The 13,484-nt window shown below is 37.3% G+C and overlaps 1 protein-coding gene across 2 annotated transcripts in view; it reads left to right on the top strand.

Annotated features, from left to right (window-relative positions):
• The window catches only part of PKHD1 (PKHD1 ciliary IPT domain containing fibrocystin/polyductin), a 447,336-nt gene that overhangs the window by 389,019 nt on the left and 44,833 nt on the right, over window positions 1-13,484 (top strand). For both annotated transcript variants that reach the window (XM_024558059.3, XM_045193323.2), the window contains one exon: window positions 11,507-12,521. In XM_024558059.3, the coding sequence (XP_024413827.2) occupies window positions 11,507-12,521 (1,015 nt within the window). The remainder of the gene's footprint in view (window positions 1-11,506; window positions 12,522-13,484) is intronic.

The following is a 13,484-nucleotide window of genomic DNA, read 5'->3' as shown; positions in this document are numbered from 1 at the left end:
GCGGGTGCTGCTTCTGACTCCAAGGCCAATGTTATTAGTTTGGAATGGGGATGGTGACAAAAAAGGCAGAAGGAGAGTGTGACTTCTTCTAAAAAATACTCCTTTTTTGATTACGGTGAATTTAACTGCTTGTATTTATTAGCACATGTTTGTTCCCACCTCTGCGTATACATCATCTTACTCCTGTTTCTCAGCCTGTGAGTATGGTCCTAGTCTCAATCCTTTTTACAAATTGGTTAACTGAGTCAGAGAGCATAACTTGCTTGTGGTTGTACAGCTAGAAAGTGGCAGAGCCAGGATACATGGCAAGCTTCTCTGACTTGAAAACTTGGTCTCTCTCACCCCCTAAGCTACACTTTCTGATCTTTCATTTGGTTTGGCCATTTCCAATGCAGTATTCAGAGAGTAAAAATCATAATTGAGACCATAGACACTGATGTTTGCAGGTCACACCATAATACCACAAAGTGACAAAAATATAAAGATGCTTTCTAAGCCACTTATTTTAAGAAAAATATAAATAATGTCATATCTACATAGAAAAAGAATACAAAATAGTCTTCTGGAAATTTCAACAATGAATGAAGTTTTATTGATGAATGGACTTCCAACAATTAAAGTAAGGTTTTTATTTAAAAAATAAAAAAGGAAAATGGTTGATTTGGAAGAAGGGCCTGGTTGATACATGTCTGATCCTACACCCCCCAATCTCTATTGTCATTTTATCACTAATTTTCACCTCCTGGTCATTTTTCCCTCAAAGTAACACTTTTATAAAAAGGGGAAAGGTGTTTAAAATACTCATACATAGAACTTATTAAGACACAGAGGCTTTTCACAGAAGGCCTTGCAGGCATCCTTGTTTCAGGTAGTGGGTGGTTTTATATAGTTTTTTGTTTTTCCCAATTAGTTTGGAAATGTATTCCAAATTAATGGAATTAATTTGGACTCTTTTATTATCTCTCCAAGATATCACATATCTTGGAAGATAGATCCAAATATAAGACCTTTGGTGAGATTGTTCATAAAGTGACAAATTCTATAATCTGTTGCTCCTGAAGCCCGTCAGCCTGTTATGCCCGCAGATGTGTGTATCCCGGTCCCCTGCTGTGTAGTCCATCATTTAGCGCTCTCTTCACACTTGGTGATCACTTCGCTACCCTCTCTTGACTCCCAGTGGTTGGAAGCTCCTTCACCACCCTACTCACCAGGTTTCACAGCGCTGTCTTCCTGATTAAGAATGATGGCAGAGGAGACTATTTTCCCAAGTGTCGCTCTCTAGCAAATCTTGAAACCCAACCTGGAAATCCTTTAATTTTGAAACTCTAGGACCTAAACTTTGAACCCATGTTGTTCTTTTTCAACTAAATGAACTTTAAGTTTGTAAATTACATTTTCTTATAATACTGTTATATGTGTGTATAGGAATATGTTTAAACATACATACCTTATATCTCTCTCTTTTTAAGATTTTATTTATTTATTTTTAGACAGAGGGGAAGGGAGGGAGAAAGAGAGGGAGAGAAACATCAATGTGTGGTTGCCTCTAGGGCGCCTCCTACTGGGGACCTGGCCCACAACCCAGGCATGTGCCCTGACTGGGAATCAAACCCACCACCCTTTGGTTCATAGGCTAGTGCTTGATCCACTGAACCACACCAGCCAGGAAGGGCCCTTATCTCTTTTATAATGACCATAAATACCATATTGTTGGCATTCAAGAGACTTTAAAGAACTATAATTCTAGACTCCAAATGAACAAGGTCATGTTTTCTGTTATCTCTATAAATTCTATTATGCATCAGAACACCACTCTCAATTTACCTTAACCTTACAAATACAACACATATCCCTTATTTGAAGTTTAAAAAATGATTTGAGCTAGAATCCCCCATTCTAAAAAAGCACCGTTTTTATTATTTCTACTATGACCAAAATATATTTTCCCCAAGGTTTCAGTTACTCCTTTTGTGTATTTAGGAACATAGCTTTGAGTTTTGGAGTTTCATCCCTCATACCCTGAGGGTCTATGACAACCTCTACGAATGGTGATAAATTCAGCCTGTCTTCACTTTATTTGATCTGTGGCTATTTATGTTTGTTAAATTAGAAATAATGAGGTGTAAATGTTGTTTGACAAGAAAAGAACGGTAAACATTTTTTCATTTCTTGAAAAATAAGAGAATGATTACATATTGTGTTTTTGTCAACATCTATACTTTACTATACCATGAGTTGTGAAATTATCACAAACTGGCTAAAAAAATTATTGAGGGAAATGGTGGGGTTGACCTCAAGGAACAAAATCATTAATGGTGATGTATTTCATTCAATTTTAAACATATAAATTTTTCTCCTCTGTTGAAACAGGGAAGATGGCAGGATTCTATGTGCCTCTGAGTCAAAACATTCATTTAAAAACTTTTTTTTTCTTTCCTTCCGATTCATTTTTCTAAATAAAGGATAGAAGTTGTTTCCTTTTTTCTTTTCTTTTAATTTTTTTTCTAGCAAAGACGACCCCCTTGGCATATTTTCTTTTCAAACGTGAAATGAGGTGGAAAATCCTCATTTCACGACAGGAAGGACAAATATTGACATAAAGTTAATATGTGTTAGAACCCTGGAAGCAACCTGAATACACACACACACACATACGCACACACACACCATCTCCTCTTTTTCCTCCTTCATCAGTCGTACTAACTTGCCTTCTTTCTTCATTTTTAGGTCTCTGGTTTCTGATCGAGGGAAACGTGGGCAGAGCATATTGGGTGTCTAGGCTACTTTAGGGTGTTTAAAGTCCATGCTAAGCAAGTGCACAGGTGCACACATGGACACAAACACAACCTGCTTAATCTAATCCCCGCTTAGAGAAGAGCTTCTGGACTTCATCACTGTTCCTGTCCATCTTGAATGCAATAGCACACGCCAAGCCAATACTCACTGGTCACTCAGCATTTATTAAGTCCTGTCCACTCCTGCCTTTTTGAGAGCAATGCCCTGGGGTGACTGGGCGGCTGCCCCTGACAGGCTGTGTCACTTATCTATTCACATTGATTATGAAAGTCAGCTGTGGCCAGACCTTGCTTCCCACCCCCCGCCCTTCCTCTCTTAGCCCCTCTTACAAGCACCCCTGCCTGGATTTTCATGAGGAAATAATCAGATTAGGCTTTTCACGGTGAGTTCATATGGAGTTCTCTTTCTCCAGTGTGCTACTAACTGAATAAACGTGTTTAGTGGTAAATTGTAAATGACATTATGATTACCAAAGCCAGCATGGGTTTCATTTAAAAGTGATCAGAATTGCAGGCCGCAAAAATTGTGACTGGCATTTAAAGCCATTTGGAGAAGTGGGGAAGGAAAAGGCAAGAACAAGTGAGAAAGATAATCATTATTCAAAACAAAGCCTTCCCCAACTGAGAGAAGCAGGAAGGAAAGAAATCCAAGGGGGAAAAGATAGAACCCTCTTTGGAAGGAAAACCAGACTGTCCCCGTGGGCTTCTGCCAGCTGTGGCTGGGAGAGGGACCCATGGCACCCGTCTGGCTATGTGAAGAGTCCTCTCTTAAGAGGTTAATTTGTATTCTTTCCTTCTATTAATAACTGGACCCAATTAGCGACTCTGGAACCCCAAAGCATTGCTTACATGTTGTGCTTTATTTTCGCTTCACATCAAAATTAACATGCTAGAGTTGATTAACTCTAAAGATGAAATAGGAAAATGGATGGTAAGATACTGATAAACCACCCTATCTCTTAGTCATTGGAAAATTCTGGAAAAATAACAATAAAATTTCTTATATATATGAACACCAGGATTCCAAGTTTGTCTATAAAACTAAATAATTAATATTACTTATTCTAATGTTACTTGCTGATAACTGTTTGACTATCTATTGCCTTTGTTAAATTTTTGGCTCTATGTTTATACTTCTGGGATAGTATACTAAAATATTAAAAATGACAAATAGTAATGTAAAAAAAGCAAATGGAATCTCACCAAACATGTAAGTAAAAACCTTTCTGTGAGTTCCTTTCAGTAGATTATGTAGGGAGAGTGCCTGGTCATTATAGCTCCTCTCTCACAGTGCTCGTCACCATAACAGACCCTACAAGGAAGGGGTCTAAATATAACCCCACAAGGAAGATATTCAGGTTATGCTGGGTTTTGCCAGAGGCATAGGTGGCGGTTTAGAAGTATGCTTTTCTCTTCTGTCTCTTCCTCATTACTATTACTAAATAATTATGTGAGTTAAAATTGCTGAGTCAATTTTTCTGTCTATGAATTAAGGATAATTAAACATGCTATTAAGAAGTGTTGGGTAAAGGATATTAGGAAAGAGGAAGGAAGGAAGGAAGGAAGGAGGGAAGGAAGGAAGGAAGGGAGGAAGGGAGGAAGGAAGGAAGGAAGGACAGAAAGAAGGAAGGAAGGAAAAATTTAGGGGAGCTGACAGTTATTAATTAAGTACTGGCTATCTGATGCCAATTATTTCAGGGTTAACATTTGGGCATGCTGGGCTGGTTGCTGCTGATAATGGGCTGGCTTCTTGGACTGTTCACTGCAAATTGTGGGTCAGAGGTATATTTTTATATGTAGTCTAGCCACGGTGTGTTTGCTCCTTCAGACTCTTACTCTTCAACTCATCATCAAGGCTTCTCCAGGAAAATACCTGACACAGAGAAAGTCCTCAGCGTTAGTTGGTGTTGTTACTTTTTAAAGAATCCTTTTTCCTTTTTACCTTACCATTCATTGTCACAGTCATAGCAAGGACAGTGCTATCACCATCGACTTTCGAAATCATGAACTCAGGTGCCCTAATCTGTGACTATGACTCAGGTATTTCCACTCACTAGATCAAGAGCCCTTTCCTTGGGACATTAAATCCACTGCCATGTGCCTTTGTTTGACAGACATAAGCACCTCTCATTTCATTCCCTTCCTTATGCAGCTGAGGTGTGCTACGCTTCACTGTAATTAGCTCTTTGCAAATATCTTTAATACCTGTGACCCTCTGTCCCTTCTTGTCAATTAGAGGCAAATAGGATAGCTGGATTCAGTGAATCCAGCTATCCTATTTGTCGATGCCATCTTACTAGTTGTATCCAAGGCATGTGTGCATCCACCTTCCACAACACAGGTTGACTTAGGTTTCAAGGAGGTCACATGAAGCTGATCAAGTTTAGATTTCAGGTTCCTCACTTACATGGATGGCCACTTCCAAGACTCCAAAGAGAATCCTAGCAATACGTTTGCAAAGCCCTATATTTTCATAAAATTTGAAAAATTGAGATATTTTTAACTAAAATTTAAAATAATACTCTCTTTCCACTCTAAATTCTCCATTGTATGTACTGTGAAGTTGGGTGACAGTGAAGTAGCCATAAGCATTTTTAGGATCTAGCTGAGGAGGAGCTGAGTAGGACATTCACTTGATATAGGTTTAATAGGGTGTGGCTTTCGTGGTTCACGATCACTGCTCCTAGCCACCCACGTCAATTTATCGCACAGGACACACAGGAACCAGACCCTGGGTCACTCTGCGACATGAATGTATCCTAGGGCGTGAGGAGAAAGTGAGAGGTAGAGAAGCATGTTTCAAGTGACAGTGTCATAAAAGTCTGTGCAAATTTTTTCAAATCATATAGCTCATACATGAGAAAACCTTCCTAGGAAATTTCTCATATTGTACAAGGATTCTAAACATTTACATATCATCATTTATGAGTAGTGAAGCTGAAAGTAACTCTTCTAAACCACCATGATCCAGGCTAGCATCAGCCAGGCTAAAGAAAAGGTAGAATTATCTTTCTATTCCCTCTGTAGAAAATATTACAACATTGTTGTCATATAAAGAAGATGTACAAAAGTGCTCAACAAAAATATAGGAAAAAAGTAATGCAGAGGTGTGTTGGGTAATTAATTAATAATATTACTTTCCCCTAGATTTTATCATGTATATAGTGTTTATGAGGTTTAGATTTATAATTATGATTTTTTCTCGTTTTAAATAATATACATTTACTCTTATTTTTAATTTTGATTTTGTAACTTTGTATCTACTTTTACAGAAAGGTTCCTCAACATTGTGTAAGCACTGAAACCCAGAGCAGCTGGGCTCACCCTCTTGCACAATGACAACTTCACACTCTTTTCTCAGTCTATGAACAATCTACCCACCCTCTCCCCCCTCATTGCAACTCCCAGCACACACCCTCACACTTGGCTTTCAGTTGATGACCTTTCTTTGCCTCACTTGTCCCAGCAGCTAAGAGGGACTTTAATCTCCCACCCTCCTTCATCTGTAAGAACACTTTCTGTCCTCCTTCTTGCTCAGAGAGGTGGAGTCTTTGACCTATCAAACACAACTTGGTTCTGAAGAGTTCTGGAACCCTCTTCTCCCTTAGCTGCTCATGGAGTAGAGTCTGTCATTCACCCACTTCCTCCAATGTCAGTCTCTCCCTTTTTATGCATTCTGTCTTATCTACATAATTTCAGCTTGTGACTAACCATGACTATCTGACTTTTTTTCTGGTACGTTTTATGATGCTCTGAATTACCATAGTTGTGCATTAGCAGCTTTTCACAAACCCATCTTGAATGCCAGACTGATTTGTTTCAATCAATTTTAATAACTATTATTTTCAAAGAACCTACTTCTCTGCTCACATAGGACATGCCCTTTGTATAAAATCCTTATTGTCAAAGCTCTAAGGTAGAAATTCATGCTAGAAGTAAGCCTGTACTACCAGAGGTGACTATATAATTGTTTAGTGGAATTATTACTTTTTTCCATTTTAACTTCCCTTGTAAAAGGATTTTCTAAATAACTATAATTATGTATCTCCTATATAAATCATTTTTCACTAGACGGTAGATGCTACACATGGGCAGCTGTATCTCCGTTACAAAGAGGTTTGGGGCAGTCCTTTCCCAATCATCCTTCTCACACTACTGTCAAAGGAACCCCAGCTCTGACTTCTGAGACACGTGGGGCTAGAAAAACACTATATCCTTCATAAGGCTGGTAGCATTAAAACATAATCATGTCATCCATTACAGATTTTTCTATACAGTCTTATTTCTAGGATAGCAAAAAAATGTAAAGAGTACATTGTTTTGAAGAGAAGTTAACCCATTTATTTTATATTTTGTCAAGGAGAGTTGAGCCAAAGAAGTAACTTAAATATTCTTTAGTGTCACATTGAATCAAGTGGGTATGTCCTCTATTGGGTGAGAGTATGGGAAGGAAGGTATAAAGAGGACACTTTAACATAACCAACATTTCATGGAACTGTTTTTATTTAAATTAGGAGATACTAATTTTTGACTTCATGAGGGCTATAGTGGTAAGTCTCCAACCAAAAGTCTCAGAAAGCAGAGCACGTGTATGTGTTCCTTTCATAGTAAAATGTTCATACACAGTCTCAGAACATAAAAAAGAATAGGAATAAAAACAATACATTTAATTGGCAGTGCATGAGCTACTCTGAAATCAGGAAGATAACAAGCAAATAATTGACACATATTTGAGTAGCCATATGTACCTGGCATGTATCCCTAATAGCATCACAGTTCCTAATAGTAACAGAAAGGTGACTCTGTCCTTCCCAAAGAGAGAAGTGATATAGTTAATAACAATATCTTCTTACTGGAAGCAAGTTAGGCATATACAAGGACTCCCAATAAATGTTTATTGAATCCTGGCCTCAGTTTCTACAGTTTATAATCCAGCTCATGCCAAATTCCAATAGGTTACAAAGATTTGACAGTGACTTTTTATACTCTTTCACCTTATTCCTGAGCTTGCTCATGGGCACTGGACCTGAGTCCTCGACCCTCCAGGGTGGACATATGCTCTGAAACACATTCAGCAGACACTGTGCACTCTTTATCCCTCACATTCAGACCTTCTCAGACCTTCCCTGATTCAGACCCTTCACTCCTCCATTCCTCTCTTCTCTCTCTTGAGTTCCTGCTTCCAATATGGATAGTCAGTCATTCTCTGCCCCATCCAGTGTCACTGCTAAATAAGAGGATAAGAGATTTGGATCCTAGGGACAGAGATGACTCGAGGGTCCAGCCTTTGGTAGACTAGTTTCTAGGAGGAATATATGAAAATAAATAAATAAATGGAAAGAACTCTATCACTGGACCACTTTGAAGGTATGCATTCCACTAGAATAGCTCCTGTACCTTATTACTCCTGAGCAATCTTTAAATCACATTATAGATGGTCCATTTTAGTTAGTTTAGCCTTGGAAAGCATCTGACATGAGGGCTAGAAGTAGAGAAAGACAAACTCACATTCCTACATGTGTAGTTATTTAATGAATTAACAAATTAATCAAGAACGAAATGTTTTGTCACAGTGGAATTTTTTTGCAATTAATTATGTGATTCAAGAGCAGAAGAAAATTTATATAAATATAGTTAGCAATAATTTCAATCTTATGGTTTTATGTAAAATAGCTCAATTTGTCACAGTATGGAGTTATCATATTAGTATCAATTCATGTGGCAGTTCTCATAATAAATTTTTGTAGTATACTCAGTTATTATTGTTCTGATGAGTTGGTATAAAATGTATTTGAGTCGTAGAATAATAATCTTATAACTAGACACCTGGCAAAGATAGACAAAAATTATTTAAAGAATATCAGTTTTAAAAAAGACATTATACACAATTAATACACATTAAGGAGCATCTACTGTGTTTGAGGTAGTGTGTTAAACCCTGTAGTAATTTAAATATGAGACATAGTCTGTGGCTCTGAGAAATAACCCAGTAAGGACACTGGTGCAGACTAAGTTAATGTAGTTTATTAAAGTACATATAGTCAGTTAGTAGCAGGGAATAATTGACAATCATATTAACTAAAAGAATAATTATTCTATTTATGGACAGTTCCAAGAGTTTAGCAGTCTATAGGAGTCACTTTAGAAGACTGCCCTTTGACTGGGCAATTCCACTGCTAGGATTATATCCTAAGAGCCCTGAAACACCAATCCAAAAGAACTTATGCACCCCAATGTTCATAGGAGCACAATTTACTATAGTCAAATGCGGAAAGCAACATAGTGCTCATCAGTAAATGAGTGGATCAAAAAGCTATGGTACATTTACACAATGGGATTCTATGCAGCAGAGAGAAAGAAGGAGCTCCTACCCTTTGTGACAGCATGGGTGGAACTGGAGAGCATTATGCTAAGTGAAATAAGCCAGGCAGTGAAAGACAAATACCATATGATCTCACCTTTAATAGGAACCTAATCAACAAAATGAATAAGTAAGCAAAATATAAACAAAGACATTGAAATTGAGAACAGACTGACAGTGACCAGAGGGGAGAGGGGAGGGGATGATAGGGGGAAAGGGTGAAGGGTTTGCAGGCACAACTATAAAGGACACATGGACAATAACAAGGGGGGATGGAAATGGGGAGGGAGGTGGGGAGGACTGGGGAGGTGGAGAAGGGAGGCAGGGAAAGGCAGAAAACTGTACTTGAACAACAATAAAAAAGGTTAAAAAAAAAGATGTTATGTGTTTTGCATGAGAAGGAAGAACAAGGCAGAGATCTATAAAACCAGATGGAATGTGTGTGATTGATCAATGGCATCAACATGGCTGGGAAAAAAATGTGTGCAAGAGAGAGTGAGCTGTAGAGTTTAGAAAAGGGGAACTATCTCATTTGGAAAGGATGTACCACTGGTAGTAGAGATTTGTGCATTAGGGTCTCAAAGCACAATGGCTATTGTGCTATTAAGATCATGCAAATAATTCTCTTTGGCTGTTTAGTTCATGTCTTCATACTGGTTTCATGCTTTGAGAGATGGTACTTTATCTAGCATCAGCATTTCTGTATTATAGGACTATAGGGAGAAAAAAAACACTGTATAAAAGTGACTATTCTTTGATATTTGATAATTAAATCTTTATTTAAATTAATAATTTAGTATTCAACTTAGTAAATTCAGTTTTTTAAAGAGACATAGAACAATTCAAATTTTATGTTTTATCTTATGCCAGTTGTCAAGGAATTTATCTATTTTATTTAAGTTGTTGAATTTGTTGGCATAAAGTTTTAATAGTCTCAATCTTTGTCCGTAGGCCTTCATTCTTGAAATTGGAGATTTGTGCTCTCTTTCTTTCTATCTTGAACAGTCTAGTGAGAGGTTATTCAATTTGTTGATATTTTCCAAGGAACTCATTTTAGCTTTGCTCACATTCTCTGGTTTTGTTTGTTTCTATTCTTTTTCATTGATTTCTACTGTTTTATTTATTATTTCCTTTATTATTACTTACTTTGGGTTAGCTTTGTTCTTTTTCTAAATTTTTAAGGTAGTGGTATAAGTTATTGTTCTTAGACAATTCTTCTTGTAATTTAAGTATGTAACATTATAAATTTCCTTCAATGTACTGTTTTTACTGTATCTCACAAATTTTGATATGCTAAATTTTATTATCATTTAGTTTAAAATACTTAACAATTTCCCCTATAATTTTCACTGCTGTTGATGTTATTGTGAGGCACAAGTAAACCATGTGCCCTACTCTTGAAGTCACATTTTGGTAGTTAAATTTTTTGATATATTGGCAACTTTAGCACAGATTTCTAATCATATCGTATGGAAGGAAGGGTGTAGGAGGAGGCCAGATCATGGTCAAATTTAGAATATCCTGTATTAGTAATAATTTGAGATTTTATTGCTATTCCAATCCTTAAGCAACTTTGATGAATTTACAATAAGGCAAATATACATATCTATAAAACAATAAAAGAAGATTTTGTGAATATCAATTTTAAATCAAAGGAATTCTTTGTTGGAAGATAAAACATTTCTGTGGATTCAGAACAAGAGCTACTCTAGGTTCATAGACAGGAGGATTAGGAATGGTGGGATTAATGGATAATGCTTTTTTAAAATATTCTTATTAGCCTTGATTATCTTCTACTCCTCCCAAATTATTACTTTCTTCTTCTTCTTGTATTTCTTTACTCTTCTTTTAGAGAGAAAGGAAGTATGAGAAAATGCTGTAGTCTGACATGAAAACTCTTTCACAATATGGTCAGAACATACCTCTTCATTTTTAATACACTTGTGTACATTGTCTGTTCCAGCTCCCTTAATTTACTTCTTTACCCATTGACTCAAGTATTACTCCATGCTCTCCTGTTTTTCTTTTTTCATTATGGAAATCTTAGTAGTTATTCTTTTTTTCTTAGTTATTTTATCTATTCACTGTTTTTACACTTAGCTATTATAACTATTATTAACTTTAAATTACATATATAACATAGACATTTAAATTATATTAAATAGCTATTATTTAGTGTATGTATCTTTCACATTTTGCCCGATTCCTTTACATTCTCGGTATCTAGCACACCTAAGTGCTCAATAAATATTTCATAAGGTTACAGATAATGATGAAAGTGATGAATTGCAAATCATCTTTGGGAGATTGTGGTTCATATGCCACCTGTTTACTTTCATTTATTTTATAGGTACATTTAGAGAAGAACAGAAATGCACATACAGACCCCTGATACAAGGCTACATCTGCAAACAGACTGACCAAGTGATCTTAATTCTTGACAATGCTGATGCCTCTTGGACAATGAGGAAGTTATATCCTGTTGTATCTGTGACTAGTGGTTTTGTTGACATCTTTAGCCGTGTGAATGCCAACACTCCCTGCTCTGCTTCAGGGTCTGAGTCTACTTTCTATTCCATTTTGCCCACCAGGGAAACCACCAAGGTCTGCTTTGTGGATCAGACACCTCAAGTTTTGCGTTTTTTTCTTTTGGGGAACAAAAGCGCCTCCAAGCTTCTGTTAGCCGTATTCTACCATGAACTCCAGAGTCCCCATGTTTTCTTAGGGGAGAGTTTCATTCCACCTACTCTGGTTCAACCCACTTCCTCATTGCTGGATGAGCCTATTGGTTCCAACTATTTCAGCATCGTGGATAACCTCTTGTATGTTGTTCTACAAGGACAGGAGCCCATTGAAATACGCTCAGGAGTTTCCATTCATTTGGCCTTCACTGTGATGTTTTCAGTGCTAGAAAAAGGCTGGGAAATCATGACGCTTGAAAGACTAACTGACTTCTTGCAGGTTAGCCGAGACCAAATAAGATTTATTTATGACATGCCTGGCAATGAAATAATCTTAAAGGCCATTGCTGACCGTAGAGCAAAAAGAAAGCGCAATTGCCCCACGGTGACTTGTACCAGTCATTATAGAGTTGGTCAACGTAGACCTCTCATGATGGAGATGAACTCATATAAACTCCCACCGCCAACCACCACAGAAACTATCTCAAAAGTGATGGTCATTGAAATCAGTGACCTGCCAACAGTAAGCAGCACTGGACTGATTCCATCCTTATCAAGTAGCAGACTACAGAATTTGGCTCACCAGATTATCACTGCTCAACAGACTGGAGTACTAGAGAATGTTCTGAATATTACTATTGGGGCCTTACTGGTGACTCACTCAGAGGGAGTCATTGGCTATGGGTAAGTACTAACTATAATAACCTTCAAATTAGGGCTGATTTCTTGGGTGCATATTGCAAATGTCAATCTATTTATACTGAATCACATAACTTTTCTGCTTCTTAAAGTAAGGATAGAAACTGAAAGAGCCATTTATAGACTTAAATTCTCAATTCTAAAATTCATTATTAAATCTATATTTTTTTATGATTGTTCTATTCCCTCAGTGGTTGAAGAAATTATATTTTGGTACCTTAAGGTGAAAAACATGTAGGAAGAGGTTTTTCTAAAGCAACTTATTTTCAGTTTACTTGATTATTTATTTATTCATGTAATGAACCTAAGCAGCGGGCTAGATTCTGGGGTTGCTAAGGTGAAATAGATATGAACACAAACATGACCTATCACAAGTCCATAGGGCTGTGAGCTAAAACTCCAGTACTGAGGGGGATGATAATAATTCTGCCCATAAGGACTGGGGAAGGACTTACACTTTGGAACATGTTGGAGGGATGATCGGGAGTTTACTGGGCTAAAGCAGTGACCCTGATGGGCTCGATTTAACCTAGGATTCTAAAGCTGTGAAAGGACGCCTTTGTCAAATTGTGTGAGGCAGGAGCATCACTGAGGCCAAACATGTTTCTGCCACAGACCCATGTAGGATCTGTAAAGTCCTTTATGCTGTGTATTCTAAGTCTATAAGCTTGTATTTTGAAGTTCTCCCTTAGAGTTCTGTTCAACACACATTTCAGAAGTAAGTTTACCTGAATGTTCCTCTGAGCTTAGTAAATGAAGTATGTGAAGCACACGTTAAGGAGAGGCAAGGGTAAATAATTCTCAATTTTATAGACTAGTGAGCCAAGGAATAAAGCTCAGGTTCATCTAAGCCATCTGCCATGGGGACAAGGCTGCTCAAAGTTCCAAGCTACGATTTTTAGCAGATACAAGAACCAAAAATGATATCCCAGACTGAGAGACAATATG

The sequence above is a fragment of the Desmodus rotundus genome, chromosome 11 (assembly GCF_022682495.2).
Source record: "Desmodus rotundus isolate HL8 chromosome 11, HLdesRot8A.1, whole genome shotgun sequence".
Taxonomy (NCBI): Eukaryota; Metazoa; Chordata; class Mammalia; order Chiroptera; family Phyllostomidae; genus Desmodus; species Desmodus rotundus.
This window is presented reverse-complemented; position numbering and strand designations above follow the sequence as displayed.